Source organism: Bombus flavifrons, chromosome 14, assembly GCF_040668555.2.
Source record: "Bombus flavifrons isolate JBK064 chromosome 14, iyBomFlav1_principal, whole genome shotgun sequence".
Classification (NCBI taxonomy): domain Eukaryota; kingdom Metazoa; phylum Arthropoda; class Insecta; order Hymenoptera; family Apidae; genus Bombus; species Bombus flavifrons.
The window spans coordinates 7,318,464-7,334,511 of NC_138455.1; the positions used below are offsets into that span (position 1 = coordinate 7,318,464).

At 29.6% G+C, this 16,048-nt stretch overlaps 6 protein-coding genes across 13 annotated transcripts; 1 reads left to right on the forward strand and 5 right to left on the reverse strand.

Moving 5' to 3' along the window:
• Positions 1 to 451: 451 nt before the first annotated feature.
• Positions 452 to 1,885, reverse strand: Pbp45 (proximal sequence element A Pbp45). Of its 4 annotated transcripts, none has more exons than XM_069126750.1 (5): positions 1,777 to 1,877; positions 1,527 to 1,689; positions 1,090 to 1,387; positions 665 to 1,005; positions 452 to 589 (listed from the first exon to the last, which is right to left on the reverse strand). In XM_069126750.1, the coding sequence occupies exons 2-5, from the start codon at positions 1,667 to 1,669 to the stop codon at positions 460 to 462; spliced, it is 912 nt and encodes a 303-aa protein (XP_068982851.1). In that variant the 5' UTR covers positions 1,670 to 1,689; positions 1,777 to 1,877; the 3' UTR covers positions 452 to 459. The 4 variants fall into 4 exon arrangements, with proteins under 4 accessions (XP_068982851.1, XP_068982852.1, XP_068982853.1 ...); XM_069126751.1 differs by having other exon boundaries at positions 1,761 to 1,877; XM_069126752.1 differs by having other exon boundaries at positions 452 to 586; positions 1,527 to 1,885.
• A 300-nt stretch (positions 1,886 to 2,185) lies between these two features.
• AspRS (aspartyl-tRNA synthetase) lies at positions 2,186 to 5,394 on the reverse strand. 2 transcript variants are annotated; one of them, XM_069127395.1, is made up of 12 exons: positions 5,294 to 5,394; positions 4,707 to 4,744; positions 4,545 to 4,629; positions 4,265 to 4,448; positions 4,089 to 4,191; positions 3,702 to 4,023; positions 3,451 to 3,622; positions 3,226 to 3,373; positions 2,961 to 3,150; positions 2,812 to 2,892; positions 2,627 to 2,738; positions 2,186 to 2,562 (listed from the first exon to the last, which is right to left on the reverse strand). In XM_069127395.1, exons 2-12 carry the CDS (start codon positions 4,742 to 4,744, stop codon positions 2,399 to 2,401), a joined length of 1,599 nt encoding a protein of 532 aa, XP_068983496.1. In that variant the 5' UTR covers positions 5,294 to 5,394; the 3' UTR covers positions 2,186 to 2,398. The 2 variants fall into 2 exon arrangements, with proteins under 2 accessions (XP_068983496.1, XP_068983495.1); XM_069127394.1 differs by lacking the exon at positions 5,294 to 5,394 and adding an exon at positions 4,894 to 5,027.
• Phb2 (prohibitin 2) lies at positions 4,891 to 8,210 on the reverse strand. The gene is made up of 6 exons (XM_069127398.1): positions 7,912 to 8,210; positions 7,455 to 7,717; positions 7,058 to 7,375; positions 6,899 to 6,976; positions 6,728 to 6,824; positions 4,891 to 6,511 (listed from the first exon to the last, which is right to left on the reverse strand). The coding sequence occupies exons 1-6, from the start codon at positions 8,018 to 8,020 to the stop codon at positions 6,315 to 6,317; spliced, it is 1,062 nt and encodes a 353-aa protein (XP_068983499.1). The 5' UTR covers positions 8,021 to 8,210; the 3' UTR covers positions 4,891 to 6,314.
• Positions 8,211 to 8,495: 285 nt separating this feature from the next.
• LOC138186995 (succinate dehydrogenase cytochrome b560 subunit, mitochondrial) lies at positions 8,496 to 9,803 on the forward strand. Its single transcript, XM_069127400.1, has 5 exons — positions 8,496 to 8,724; positions 8,804 to 8,860; positions 8,948 to 9,147; positions 9,226 to 9,368; positions 9,450 to 9,803. Exons 1-5 carry the CDS (start codon positions 8,699 to 8,701, stop codon positions 9,552 to 9,554), a joined length of 531 nt encoding a protein of 176 aa, XP_068983501.1. The 5' UTR covers positions 8,496 to 8,698; the 3' UTR covers positions 9,555 to 9,803.
• RfC38 (replication factor C subunit RfC38) lies at positions 9,640 to 11,451 on the reverse strand. The gene is made up of 5 exons (XM_069127397.1): positions 11,132 to 11,451; positions 10,849 to 10,986; positions 10,624 to 10,789; positions 10,228 to 10,546; positions 9,640 to 10,144 (listed from the first exon to the last, which is right to left on the reverse strand). Exons 1-5 carry the CDS (start codon positions 11,216 to 11,218, stop codon positions 9,787 to 9,789), a joined length of 1,068 nt encoding a protein of 355 aa, XP_068983498.1. The 5' UTR covers positions 11,219 to 11,451; the 3' UTR covers positions 9,640 to 9,786.
• A 906-nt stretch (positions 11,452 to 12,357) lies between these two features.
• RASSF8 (ras association domain-containing protein 8) lies at positions 12,358 to 16,011 on the reverse strand. 4 transcript variants are annotated; one of them, XM_069127389.1, is made up of 10 exons: positions 15,858 to 16,011; positions 15,520 to 15,646; positions 15,282 to 15,392; positions 14,906 to 15,202; positions 14,465 to 14,824; positions 14,130 to 14,291; positions 13,922 to 14,038; positions 13,187 to 13,326; positions 12,813 to 13,120; positions 12,358 to 12,747 (listed from the first exon to the last, which is right to left on the reverse strand). In XM_069127389.1, exons 2-10 carry the CDS (start codon positions 15,589 to 15,591, stop codon positions 12,647 to 12,649), a joined length of 1,668 nt encoding a protein of 555 aa, XP_068983490.1. In that variant the 5' UTR covers positions 15,592 to 15,646; positions 15,858 to 16,011; the 3' UTR covers positions 12,358 to 12,646. The 4 variants fall into 4 exon arrangements, with proteins under 4 accessions (XP_068983490.1, XP_068983489.1, XP_068983491.1 ...); XM_069127388.1 differs by having other exon boundaries at positions 15,824 to 16,003; XM_069127390.1 differs by having other exon boundaries at positions 14,678 to 14,824; positions 15,735 to 16,003.
• Positions 16,012 to 16,048: the final 37 nt, after the last annotated feature.

Genomic DNA, 16,048 nt, shown 5'->3' on the forward strand with positions numbered 1-16,048 from the left:
AGATTTAATTTTAATGCCGTAAATATACATAAAGCTACATGAAAATGGAAAGTTACATCTTTGAAAATTAATCTCTGATAAAGTAACTTCTTCACGAAATCTATAATACATTTTACTCAGTTTTTAAGTTTAGAAATTTAATCCATTTTAAAGACGTTTAGCCATTTAATTGAATTGTCTTTACTTAAAGTCTGTGCAAAACACAGTTACAGTAAGGTAGAGTACAATATATTCTACAAAAAGTTTTCTTAAAATTTAGAATGATTGATATTTCCACTGACTTGTTCCTTGTACTTATTTTGTATACTTCCCAATAAAACACAATTTATCAAATATCATTTAGTCGTTATGGCTTTTACATAAATTATGAACATGCGCATACTGTATTCCATACTATTATAAAATAATACACTTACGTATGAAAGATGTATACTTCATATCTTTTTCTCTCCTTTGCTGTTAAGAATCTATTGGTAACTCCGAATATGAATCATCACTTTCATTAGATAATATTTCACCTTCTTCAGATTCACTTTCAGGTTCAATACCATCAATTAATGGTCGCATTTTGCGTTTGGCGGGCCCTCTTCTAGAATATTGAATTATGATACAATACAATTTAATAAATATACAATAAGTGTATTATTTACACAAATGTACATACAACTGTAATTTTGTATGTTCGTTTGAAGATTGTCCTTTTAAAGTAGAACAAGATGGTTTTTCAAAATCAATTGTATTTTTCTGTTGATCCCTTCTCTGTTCTTCAAACTCTTGAATATCATTAATGATTTCCTGTGCTATATTTGAATTGAATAATTTTAAACTAGCATCTGATAGATTTATGAATTTTGATGCTTCTTTCTTCTGTTCATAAGCTTTACTAAGTTCATTAATTTTTGACAATATTTGATTCTTGTCACTTAAATCTTTTAGTGTTGGCAATATAGAATATGGATTAAAACACTGTGAATTCTTTACAATATATGGTTTTTCCATACCGTACTAGAAATACAAAATTATATATGATATATACATATAATTCACAAGCACTATTTATATGTATTTAAGAGTTTTCATCAAATTTACCTCTGAATCAAAAAGACAGAAATGAAATGCATTACTTTCAATTAGTTTACACAATATATAATTAGCATCTAAATGTTCTGCTTCTTTTATTTCTGCATGAAGTTCCAGAATACTTTTCCAATCATCTAGTTTAATTTTAATTCTAAATTGATCTATTGGCATTTTGAAGTATATTCCATATAAAAGATATAATCCTCCAATACGTTCTTTAAAACGAGGAGGTAGAAGAATGAATTGTTTACATATATGTAATGCTTCTTCGCAAAATTCTAATAGCTCCAAAAAGGATGGACGGCCCCTACAAATATAGAGAAAAGATTTATGCAATTTTAAACAATTTATTATTTACTTCAATGATTCCAAATGCATATTCGAAATAAGATTATAGCAAAATTAACCATAACAATTAAATTTAGTGAAATTTAATCTCAACTTACGCAAAGACCAGTGAAAACTTCATTGCTTTCCAGATATCGCAAAAAGTTTCAAATCTAATGTTATCTGCACGTTCAAAACGAGTAATTAATTGTTCGCAATCTTCTTTGAAGCCGTTCATAAACAATGATTTGTTTGTTGCCATTTCAGATCTTGGTAACACAGCTATTATTATATTTAATGAGTACGACAATAAAAGGAATATTTTCTTAAAGACTATAAATTATTATTTTAACCTTCTTTGATACGAACTTCAACTTGTTTGTATTTGAAAACACTTCATCAACATATAGCATTACTTCAAGTTATGTGTGATGGGAGATGTGCATTATGACCGCTGCTATCCCCTCCATTTCTTGGAACTGCCTTCGTGGAGCATGCACTATTATACATATACTATACTATATACATATATACATGCATGAAACTAACATAGTACGCACCCTTGCACTATGACTTATGACCAGTTTCGGCCCCGAACTGTGATTAGGACGCAAAATATGTCGTAATTTGCATGTGACATATGTATAACATCTGTGAATGTTCATAGACACTTTATTTAAAAAATGACATAAAAAGGAAAATAAGACGAGTTTTAAAAAAATAATGACTAACTGATCACAGAGTTGTCTTCAGTTTTAGACACCACATCATTAGTGTATATTGCGAAAACTGCAATACTTTCTTTTATTATTATTACAATTTACATATACGATATATTATAAATCACTATAAACATTATACCTAACTGAAAACGTACTCAAAATGTCTGTTTATTGCTTTTTTTCAATGATATAGTAATTACAAATGATACAAATGTATTCATTATACATTAATATATATGTACTGCACGAATTATTTTAAAGTTGAAATTTTATGGCGTAATACGTTTAGGATCACGAGGGAACATCGAGACTTTTCTAATGTTGTCTAAGCCAAGATATAACATAACAACACGCTCCAATCCAATACCACCACCAGCATGAGGAGGGCAACCATATTTAAATGCATCAATATATGATCTTATCTTTTCTATGTCTACAATTAAAAAAAATATGTTACATTATTACTGCAAACATATAAAAATATAAAATATTCCTACCAATTTCATGATGCTTTGCACGTTCTGTAAGAAGTTCAGGATCATGAATACGTTGCGCACCAGACATAATTTCTTCACCGCGCATGAACATGTCGTAAGAATTTGATGCTTTCTATAATAAATGTAACATATTTAATGTATTATTGTAACGCATTATTCTAAAAATGGGTATTCTAAGAGCTTACCGGATTATTTGGATTTGGCATGGTATAAAACGGTCTTACTGCCAATGGATAATTATCCAAGATGTAAAAATCCGTATCATACTAGAAGTAAGACAATATTGAAAAAAGTAGATTCATATTTACAAATAATATTTTAAAGAAAAACCCACTTTTGCTTTAACAAGTTTGCCTAACAATTTTTCATCCGGCGTAGATAAATCATCTTCTTCGCCCAAAGTTACACCAGCTTCCGATAATAATTCAATAGCATCCTTAAATTCTAATTTCAAAGGCGGATCTAAAAATTTAAATGGTTCGACATTATACTGCTGACGTACAGCCTCGATTTCGGCAGCGTAACTAAAATTAAATATAAGATTAGTATTTTATAATTACAGAAAAAGTATTTTACATCTTTTAGTCAACTTTACTAACTTGTCACGGAGACCTTTAAACATCTCTACAAATAACTGTCCAATAGTATCAACTACTTCGTGATAATGGTATTTAAATGCCATTTCTAAATCGAGACCGACGAATTCTGTCAAATGTCTATGAGTATTTGAATCTTCAGCTCTAAAAACTAAGAAATTCCCATACATAATAACATATTTCCAAAAAACGAAATGAAAGAATTAAATTTTTTAAATTAAACATTACCTGCTCCTGTTGTAAAAACTTTATCAAAGTCAGCAGCTATTGCCATTTGTTTGTAAAGTTGTGGAGACTGTGCTAAATAAGCATTTCCTTTAAAATATGATACTGTGAATACATTTGCACCACCTTCACTTGCAGCAGATATAATTTTTGGTGTATGAATTTCAACAAATCCCTATAAATTAAAATGTGTGAATAAAATTCTATATGCTGTTTATGATTTTATAAAATTTATTACTTTTCTGACAACCTACTTTACTTGTAAGTATATCTCTGAATAATTTACAGACACCTGCTTCTATTCTATATATAGCCTGATTAGCAGGAGTCCTTAGATCCAAGACTCTGTTATCTAGTCTAGTATCTTGATTCACTTTTATGTTCAAAGCATTATCATCGGCTTCCCCTACAGGTCTTGAAGCATCTTCAATTTGTAAAGGCAATTGTGGTTTTGCAACACTTATTACAAAAACTTTTTCAATGTGAACTTCAACATCTTTTTGAGTACATGAACCAATTTTGGAAGAAACACATTTTACAACTGCTTCTACATCCACAATAGATTCTTTGGTAATGCTACAAAATAATTTTGTAAAATAAAAAGTAACATTAATTTTTATTAACTCATTTACACCACTTACTTGGATATAAATTTAATCATTTGTTTGCTGACTTTTTCATTGACTGCAACTAAACCTTGTATTGTATAAGATTGCTGTCTTAGAACGATAAAACACTGTTTACCTGTTTAAGGGAGAAATATTTAATTTGATTATATAAATATTAAATGTTCTTGCTTTATTTTTAAATGGTATACCTTTAGCACGACTAGTATGTAAACGTCCCCTTAACCATATAGTCTGATTTTCTAAATTGGGATTCAAATTTTTAACATCAGTAAATTTCCTTTCTGTGTGTTTTTCTTTACTCTGTATTAATCCTATTTCTCCATATTTCCCAACTGATATATCCTCTTCCTGAACTGCATCTTGTTGTGCTTGCTATATATATAAATCAAAAATGCTTTGTTGAAAGCCTATACATCAAACTTTAGAAAATAATTTTTTTTTATTAAAATATGCAATGATTTAACTTACAATCTGAGCTTTACGTTCAGCTTTCTTTGCTGCTTTTTCTGCCTCTCTTTGCTGTTTTTTAAGAGCCTTCTTAGAAAGCTCATCGCTTAAGAAAGAAAAATAGAGAAACTCAAAAACATAATTTTGAAATAACTGTCTTTTAAAAATAATAATTTATCTTACCTCTCTGTAGTTAGATTATCACGTTTATCTTCTGTCATCTACAAATGTAATGCAATACCATATTAATTTAACAAAATATATGGTTAAGTATATTATATAAAGAAAAAATAGAATAGATACAGAAAGAATAAAAATAAACGTTTGCTTAAAATTACAACCTGAAATTTATTAAATTGAAAATACGCACCTTTATTTTATTCAAACTTGAAAATAGCACGTAATTAATGACAAATTGGCAGTACTTTTCTTATCACATACGAGTAGAGGTTATCTACATTGACTACATTAAATACATATATATGCAAGCTAATAGAAATCAAAGAAAAAGCATTAAAAAGAGCACCAAGAAATAAAAAATGAACTAGTAAAGGAGTGTATAAAGGAAAGAGAGAGAAACTGAGGAAATGGCCAAGAGCAAAGAGCAAGAAAGAGAAAAAAGGGACTAGAAGAGGTGAGAAATGGAGAAACGCAGATAGAAGCAAGAGAAGAGCAAGAAAGGATGACAGCAGACCAAATTTTAGAAGAAAGAAGAAAGAGAGAAGCAGAAGAGAGGGGGAAAAGGATAAGGGAATCCAAATATAACATACATTACAGAAATATCGCCAAAGAAGAATTACCAAAGTACTTAGAAGGGAGGATGAAGTGGAAAGACAGAAGAATATTAGCAAGATTCAGATGTGGAAACGAGACCAAAGCAAAGGAATACTGGAAAGAAGAGGGAGAAAAAAGATGCAGACTATGTAGAAGGAAAGAAGAAGACCTGAGACATGTAATAGAAGAATGTGAAATAACGGGAGGACCAAAGGACATAGGAAAAACACTAAATGATACTGGAGAAGGTTTAACAGAAATAAAAGCAATAACAGAGAGGAGAAGGGCAATACAAGACGGGAAGGAAGCACAGCAAGGAGGCAAAAGCCCAAAGTTGCAACAGTTTTTAGTCATTAGTTGTTAATTTTTAGTTTTTAGTTTTAGTTTTTAGAGATAGAATAATTAAGGGAGTGCAATATAATAGAGTGGATAAGAGGGGAGATAGACATATAAGAAGCGAAACAGGTATAAGAGATATAAAATCGCAAGTTCGTCCAAAACCGAAAGGCACGAACTAAGCAATAATAAAATAATAAAATAAATACATATATACTTATTCAAAAATTTGCCGGAAGTGCACCTCCCAAGTGCGTTCCGAAATTTACCATTTTTTAAAGATAAGTTTTAAGTAACAAGGATACAAAGATATTACATAATTCCGAAACGTTGTTCATTCAACATTCACGCTTTTAAATAAATGATTAATTAGAATATTATATCATAATATTTTTATTATAAATGTCCAGACGAAGATCATGATTGTCGAGTACCAAATGATTTGCATTTCTAAGAATAAAAGAAGGATAAGGGGACAAACTGTAAATTAACTTTATTTTCTTATGTCGATAATTTGTAAAGACGTCTTGTTAAAAGATTATTAAAATATGAATTCCTTAATGTAAAATAAAAAGATCTTTATCTAGTCTATGACATTAACAAGATTTAGGTGAGGAATATGTTAGAGAAGATGAGCTCGCATCGCAATCTCTTTTTAAATATAGAATTAAAAGTTTGAGTTCAAGAAACAATCATTTTTGCTCCACCGTCTGCAGAATCCAATAAAATAGATACTTGTTCTTCTGGAGATATTGGTACAGAATCTCTAATTAATGGCCTTTCATTGGTTTTCACTGTTGCTTGTTGCTCAGATTTTAAAGTTTTCACAGCACTTTGCATAGCATCATTCCAATTTTCCAAGCCCAGCCTTTTATCACCTGAAAAAACAGGAGCTCGAGATTTGCGAGCGAGCATCACCTTACCACAGGATATTAAAACAAATAACAAGAAATAGGTGCAATGGCATTTTTATATCTACAATCATCTAATGAATCTTTTTAATAATTTCTTTTGTTATCTACATATATATAACGTTGAAAATCATATTACATATGATAGGTATGAAAAAATATTTTGTCGTCTTTATTTCTTACTTTTCAGTTTGTCTGATGAATCATCAAATGATGGATCTTGAATATTTAGCATCAAGCCATTACCACTAAGATACAAACGATTGGGAGAATTAGCAATCTAAAACAAAAATTACGTTTATCATATAATTTTTCGATAATTCATTACAAAAAACAGAATTTTTCTATAATTACCGTGCGAGAAATGTTTTGTGCTGCACGGATTTTTCGTAATTTTAAATAACCTGGGTTTTGACTAAGAGCCAAGCCAAGGTACACTGGAGTTAAGGATATTTCCATTCAGAAAGAATATATGCAACATTATAATCATTTATATTGTTTTTTAAAGGATATCATTTTGGCAGCTTCTGCTTCACCCTCTGCTTGAACAATTTTTTGTTGTTTCTCCTGTTTTGCTTTTTCTACGAAGAACGCAGCTCTTTGCGCCTCCTGTTGAGCAACTTGCTTAGATTCTACAGCAGCTGTATATTCTTTACCAAAACTTAATTCAGTTATTGACACATCATCTAAGACAATATTAAAATCTCTAGCACGTTCAGTTAATTCTTTTCTTACTAAATTTGAAACCTGTTGTCTCTGCGTAATTAGCTGAGATGCATTAAACTTTGCTACAACTGATTTTAATACTTCATTACAAATACTTGGCAAAACCTAAAACACAAACGATTATATTTCAATAACAATTTTATTGAAATTTTAATATGAAAATATTTTGATATTTTACACCAACCTTTTCATCATAATCAAGACCTAAATGACGATACATTGCTGGTAACATAGTTGCATCAGGACGAGACAGCACACGAAGAGAAATATTGACCATTTGTAAATCTTTGGAGCCTGTAGGGGAAGATAATTTCCTAGGCCTACTTCTAATGTCGTAAATAATTGGCCAATGAAACCATGGAATACGAAAATGAAGACCTTCGGTTAATATATCTTGTTGAATTCCTCCCAAACGAGAGAATATAATTGCTCTATGACCAGCTTCCACTGAAATAAGACATAATCATATAACTACAAATGTTTAAAAGCAAATGTTTTTTGCTTTGAATTTTATTTTTTTCATTAGTTTTTTTATCAAATTTTATATATATATACATATCGATAATAATTTGTATATATTACTTGTAATATATAAATATTAATTTTTTTCTTCTTTCTTTAGTAAATTATGTAAACCAAACCTGTATACATAGATTTCCAAAAGCCATAACTCGTCACGCCGACCGCTGCAAGGCATGAAGCGGCAACTCCTATACCATTAGGAGTTTTAGGCAATTTAAATTCGTTCATTTTATTGTATAATATTATTTACTGCAATTATGTCTATATCTTCTCACGATGACCTAAAAATTAATAATTTCTAACAAATATATTGTACTTCGAGATCAAAAATGCAATAACGAACTTTGAATGAGAAATGCTAAGCACGAGCCGGGATTCACAGTAAAGAACGATACCACAGAAAGCTTACATACTTGCAAACCATAAGGTGGCTATACTATATGCATATGATTTGTCCCCTATGAAGCCTTATTTTCAAGTGACGATGACGAAGAATATCTTCGTTTATTGCAATAGATAAAACACTAAATTTTCTAGTCTTCTCTACTGTCTCATTAATAAAATAATTTACTTAGTAATAAGTAAAAAATAATATCGGTATGAAAGACATATATAATCTATAATTGCTGACTAGACTAACACTAGTCAGCAATAGTTATAGTCGCAGCAATCAAATTTTGTTTACGTTTACTATCTCGTCTTGTTAAACAGACTATAGAAATCATATATCCCAATATGAGATAATTCTTTTAACTTTTATCTAATCGAATTACTTATATTACGCAATTTTGTCTAAGCCAAATAGCCAGAATAAATACTATAAAAAGACACATAATTTATATCTCTGTTCTATACTTCAACATCTATGTATGTACGTTTAGAATATAGAATTACGAATATAGTCACATGAACATGGCGCTGTGTTATATGAGGTAGTGAACTGTCGCTGAACTTTTTTAACAAATTTTGTTGTATTTAATAAGACTAATGTTAAAAATTGTTTTTGTTTAGATTGCTTTGCCGGCGAAGCATCAATCCTTGTACTTTCCGGAATTTATATACCTCCAGGTAACTTATTATATAATGTGTAACCTTCGCTCTATTTAAATGTCATTTATGCTTTTTATAAATGAAATTATGAAAGTAATTTTCTAGCCCACGAAATGTTGCCATATCTAAACCACTGTTCACGGGAAGTACAATTTGCGAAACTCATGATGAGAAAAACATGCGCCTTAAGAGACCCATGTCACCACATTTGTCTATTTACCAAATTCAATTAACATCTTTTCTTTCAATTACACATCGCACAACAGGCATGATATTATCAAGTTATGCCATGTTGCTTGGTATAGGTAAAATTATTATTTATCTCTGCAGAATAAAGCTAGAGATAAAAATCTGTAAACAAATAATTTTTGTTGTAATTGCAGGAACATTACTTATCCCAGGTGGTATTCCTTGCCTCATAGAAATCATTACAAATTTAGGTTTGTCTGTACCTGTTCTTTTCATGGGAAAAGTTTTGCTTGCTTTACCTGCTACGTATCATGTACTTAATGGATTTCGTCACTTGGTAGTTAAAGTTTCTTAAAAACTATTGGATTTATATATGTTTCTAATTAATATTTTGTTACTAATAAAATCTTGTTTATAGGCTTGGGATTTAGGAATGTTTCTTTCAATTAAGGAAGTGTATTACACTGGTTATGTGGTAATTATATTATCAGCAGCTTTTGCTGCTAATCTTGCTGCAATGTAAATTTAAATAATTATATTGTCACATTGTGATGTAATTTCTATTGAAAATTAATTGTACTGTTAGATTAATGTGTTTCATCTTGTACTTTCGAAATTATATCTAATTTATGACAAAAACTAAAAGTAGACATTATTAGTAATTAATTTATAATAGTAAATACAAAATAATTTAGGAATGTATAAGCTGGTTTAAAAATTATATTTTAATATATGCAAATATGTGAATAAATATATCACACAAAACCTTCAAGAGATGAGTCGATAAATTTTTTGTAAATTGCCATAAATCGTGCGACAAATGCTTCTAAATGGAAAATTGGTTTTGATCCTCTGTGCATTCTATGTTCATATTCTGCTGCAACTGTTGCAATTTCAATTTTTAGCTGAAGATCACAATTTTTTATACATTCTTGTAAAAGACCCTTAAATATTAAATCACATGGTATAGCATGTGTTAATAATTCATAGAGCCTGTTTCTTATTGTAAGAAGCTTTTTTGGATTCTGTTCACTGACCATCATATTTGCTGTATTACGAATATACACTTGCCAATCTGGTTCTGTAATACTTTGGTCTGCAGTAAATGGATATCTAAAAATAAAAAGTGAATAAAGTGATATACTGTTTTAGTTAAATGTATCAAAACAAATTTATTGATGGATGAATATACTTACTGCTCAACTTTACAAGCTTCAAGCATTAATATCGCTCGTCTGAGATTTCTGCCACTACATTCAGCCAATCTTGTAGCCAGTTCATCTGGTAAAGTTAAACCTTCGCGTTTACAAATTGAATGCAAAATATCTTTTATATCTGATATTGATGGTGCTGGAACTCTAATCCCTAAACACCGTGATCTGATAGCTGGCAGAACACGAGATGTTGAATTTGCACAAAGTATTAGCCTACATGTAGTGACATATTTCTCCATTGTTCTTCGAAGAGCATGCTGTGCCTCTTTTGTAAGTTGATCCACATTAGTCAGTAATACCACTAATAAAAAATTATGGTTATTAAAGAATGCACAAAATTAAATAATGATCAATTGTTAAATGAAACTTGAAATATACCTTTAAATTCTTTTTGTCCACTGGGATCTATTTGATGTGTTTGAGCTGTTGTTTTTACCAAGTCCATCACTACTACCCTATCATGTATACCAACATCGCTTGGGTTTACTTCAATGTGATAGTTGCTACTTATTGTTGTTATCTCTAGCTTCTTCTTGGAAGGTGTCTGAAATCATAAAGTTATCATTTTCAAAATCAAACTAAATATATAAAAATATACCTTACTTCAAATGTCATAGTTTCCATTCTTAATCTGTCAACACCACTTCCATATAATTCTCTTATGATACACATTATACGGGTCTTTTTTCCTGCCCCTGATGGTCCATAAACTAATAAATGTGGAAAATCTCCTTTTTCTATCTAAAATTATAGTATAAGTCATTTGAATTCATTTATATTTAATGATATTACAAATAAAATAAATAACGTCATACTTCCAGTATAACCTATTTTTTAACTTACTATTTACTGAACATACTTTAATTATATTTTAAGGCAATATTACCATGTTTTTTAAATATTCTGCTTGTTCTTTATGATAATCCAATTTTCCAAGTACTGTTGGGCGATATTTATCTACCCAGAGACTCATATTTGCTTAAAGAATGTAGAAAACAAGTGTTGTTATTTGAATTCCACTTAATTGAAGACGTAATAAATGATTATTAAATATTATATTAACAGTATAAACACATTTCGAACATTTACTCGATTATTTAGCAGCAATTTTTTCTTTCACTTATGTATATGTGTATAATTCTAAACAAAGGATTAAATTAACCCGGTATATATTGCTTCTATGACGCTATGAAGTAACGAATTAAAAAGCGCGCGAAACTGTGAGCTATTTTTTTACACTTCTTACAACCCTATAATTAGGGTATATACATTAGATGCCTTTGTAAAATTAGATCAATAGATCCAAATAGATCAATAAACAATTCCATTTCAACTTTTAATTAAATTTTATCTTTTATTTGTATATTTTATTATACAATATATGTTTATTTCTAATAAAAAATTAACACACTTTGGTAGACACATTGTAAAAAACAGATAAGTATTATCGACAATGAAATAATTACATACTCCAAGAGTATGTAGATTTTGTGAAAATGAAATTACATACGAAGTAAACTTAATCATAGTATCATACTTAAAAGATCATTACTAATAATGGCAGTGTGAAGATGCTATGATATGCACTAATAATATAATTTATATGCACATATAAATCAATGAAGACTGTTATCATGTAAAATGAAGCGAATTTTTCATTTAAAACTACAATCAAATACAATCAAACACAATCAGATTTTTTATATAGGGTTAAGTTTGGTTGATAAAATAGAATGAACTCAATTTTGAAATTAGATTTGAATAGTAGATTCTTAAATGTTTAGAAATAAACTTGAAGTAAATTAGCTTACTTCAACAGAAGATAGAGTAGAATATTTCAGATTTCATTATCACATGCTTTCAAGGATATGTACAAGATACACAACATATGTGTACTAGATTAATATTTTAAGTGCAAATTAAATTAATATTGTATAGTGCACCAATATGTAAATGCTCTTAATTCACAGAATCATTTTGATTATAGAAAATATATAATCTTATCTCAAGTAATAATTCCATGAAATTTGCAACAATTTATAAGTACATTTACTTAAATTATATCATGCAAGCAGGTCGCATGATTTATAATTGTGACACTTTGGATAAATGTATTGTCCAATATTTTTTCTTTTGTCTTGGATATATACAAATAATGTTTAAGACTATTAATATGACTTATACTTATTACTTAAGCTTGTTCAAAATTATATGGCCAGTAGATAAAAATAATTAGTGTATACATAAACAGTACGAAAGTAAAATATCTTATTCACTTACATTGATTTTACTAGAGGTGCAAACTGCACATGTAACCCTACATGAAATATTTAATTGTTTACTGTATTAAAAATAAAAAATATTACGTTCGATATCTTAAAGTATATCGAATAATATATGTTTATACCCAAACACCATGTGGATTTTTACTCGTAGGTACCGCAGTCTCCAATTGTCTTGGTGAACCTATCATTTTACGCGTACTACCAGGTTTATGGGTACCTATATGTAGAAATCGATAAATTAATTAACATTTTCAGTTGTATTTTAATTTAAGTCACAAATACCTTCAAATAATGATTTGACTTGTTCATCTTGACAAGCAACAGCAAGACTTTGTAAATTAGCTTCTTTCATATCCGCTACTAATCGTTCTACTTGTAATTTTTTCTCAACAATTGCTGACTCTAAACTTACTACTTCCAATTTTAATGTTTCCGCACATTGAGAAGCTAGTTCAGCAGAACGTTTAGCTTGTTCTACTTCATTTTGAAGATGTTCGACTTCAGTAATGATTTTACGTTCCATTATTTGTCTTTCATCTGTTTCACGACTTATATTATGTTGTTCTATAGCAAGTTCTTCCATAACTAATCTGCAATGCAAAAGAACACAATTAATTTTGTGTTATATCAAAAAAGTTAAGCTTATAATCTTTTACCTAATTTTATTTTTGCACTGAAGTAATTCTGTTTCACAATTTGCAAGTTTTGATCTCAGTAAAGTAATTTCTGATTTTAATGTCTTTTCTTGTTGTCTAACTATTTCACTTTCTTCTTCGACATGTGCTAGTTCTTTTAGCTATAAAAACAAACACTATTATAAGAAGAGTTACCAAAATACTTAGAAGGGAGGATGAAATGGAAGGACAGAAAAATATTAGCAAGATTCAGATGTGGAAACGAGACCAAAGCAAGGGAATACTGGAAAGAAGAGGGAGAAAAAAGATGCAGACTATGTAAAAAGGAAGAAGAAGACCTGAGGCATGTAATAGAAGAATGCGAAATAACAGAAGGACCAAAGGACATAGAAAAAATACTAAATGAGACTGAAGAAGGACTAACAGAACTAAAAGCAATAATAGAGAAGAGAAGGGCAATACAAGACAGGGAGGAATGACAATAATGAAGTACAGCAAGGAGGCAAAAGCTCAAAAGTTGCCATAGTTTTAGAGACAGAATAATTAAGGGAGTGCAATATAATAGAGTAGATAAGAGGGGAGGTAGATATATAAGAAGCGGAATAGGTAAAAGAGATGTAAAACCGAAAGCTCACCCAAAGCTGAAAGGCACGGACTAAGCAATAATAAAATAAAATAAAATAAAATAATAAAAACAAACACTATTACAATCATGATAATTATACAAAGTATTGTCATATTATATAAAATACATACCTGTTCTTCAATAAGACGTCCTGTAGTTTCCATGCGATTTACTTCCTGAGAAATGAAATCCATCTGATGCATTTGTTCTCTATTTTTAGTTTCCCAATACAATATTTCAGCATCAAACTGAAGATAAATTATGAAATATATGTTTAAAAATTTTGTCACGATTAAATTATTAAAAATATAACTAAATATATAATTACGTAATTCGTACTTTAGTAAGATCCGCTTGCTGTGCATTAATAGTATCACGTTGTTTATTGACTAGTCTAATAAGTTCAACATAGCGTTGAGTGTAAGCAACTGTAACCATATTTTGAGCTTGACCAGATAATTGGTTTACAGATTGAGCTTGTCCTTTTGTTTCTTGAAATTCCTAAGCATACAAGAAAGATTAACAGCATTAATTGCAGTAACTATATTATTGTTATCATTATATTATGTCTACACCAACATATTGTTCTAGCTATCTATATCTGTGTATACCAATGTATTGATCTAGCTATCTATATTTGTGTATATATTTAAAAAATATCTTGTCTGTAGAACCTGAATAAGATTTCTCTTTAGTTTGACAGAATTACTGGAAGATGGTTGATCTTCTTTATGAACATGAGGACTTCCAATATTTGTACTAGATTGAAACTGTGATCTTCCAGGACTATTTAAATTAGGTGGTGGAGGATCTCTGTATGGGGGTAAAGTTCTTAAAGGTGGTGAAGCTGGACCTGGAGGATCCCTATATGGGGGAACTTCACGCACTTTCTTTTGTGATAAATGTGTGTTACTTTCACTGCTACTAGCACGGGTAGGAGACTGAGCTGGTTTTTGCATATTTTTTCTTATATTCAATTCCTTATTTTTTAAATGCAACGTAGGTTGAACTATGGCAACATTTTCCATCGGAATCTAAAATATAAATGTAAAATATGGAAAGATATTATACACAATTAATTATGAGAATGCACAAATAACTTAAATATTATTTACTTCTGTATTATTTTCCATAACATGTCCATGTAATCCTCCAAACGTTAATGATTTTCTGATGTCACGATTTCTATCAAGACATCCTTGTAAGTCATCAAATTCGGAATTTGGGGTTGTGGTATTCTTAGCATCATCTTGTGCACTATTATGTTCTGAGGCAGAACTCATCACACCATTTGATCGTGTACCATGGTTTAAACGAGTTCCTAATGAACTAGAAGCCTTATTATTTTCTGGGGTAGAACGTCTTAATATCAATTGAACTTCTGAAGAATATTCTCCCCATTTCATCAGAATCTTATTAAAAAAGATTATATTATTATACAAACCCATATAAGTTATAAATTAATTATTTAAAAATTGAATGCATTAATACCTTTAAAGGATTCTCATATGGAGCTAAAAGACGTTCGTTAGTTCTCCACCTTTCTATTAAAGTAAATCTACCTGTTTGGCCCGTTGCATGGGCAAGAGCATATACTACATCCTAAAAGTTACATTTTATTATACAGACTATGCTTCTATTAAATTATTAAAGTATAGAATTCAGTGTTTAAAATTATAAATATTACATCATCCAACGCACTTGTGATATTTAAATAAACATTGCTAACCTGACATGTAGTGGTTTCCGTAACACCACATACAATACGCTGTATTCCTTCTACCCATACTTTTAACTCCATAACGTCACCAATTTAGAATCCCAAGATTAAGCCTTTGCATTGCAAAATTTTATTCCTGCAAAATGATAGACCACTCGTCAAACTTAAATTTACGTCGTATCATTAGAGTGAATATTTCACGCAATAAGAAAGTCAATGATTACATGCGTTCACTGATAATTATTATCAAGCTTCATTAAATAAATACGCTTGATAAAACTTAAATAATATTGCAATAATCGTTGCTTATAACCTTAACTATATAATTATCAAAATGACAGATTTACGTCCATGTTAATGCAGAAGATAGGTAAACGCTTTTCTCTACGTTCATTAGCAGTTTGGCCACTTTGTTAGAAAATTAGGCTTTTTTAAACAATAATTAATCGATATGTATCTTTAACAGACAAATGCATTTCTTTTACATATCCTCAAATTATACAACTCATAATATTTGATACTAAATAATCAAAGAAAT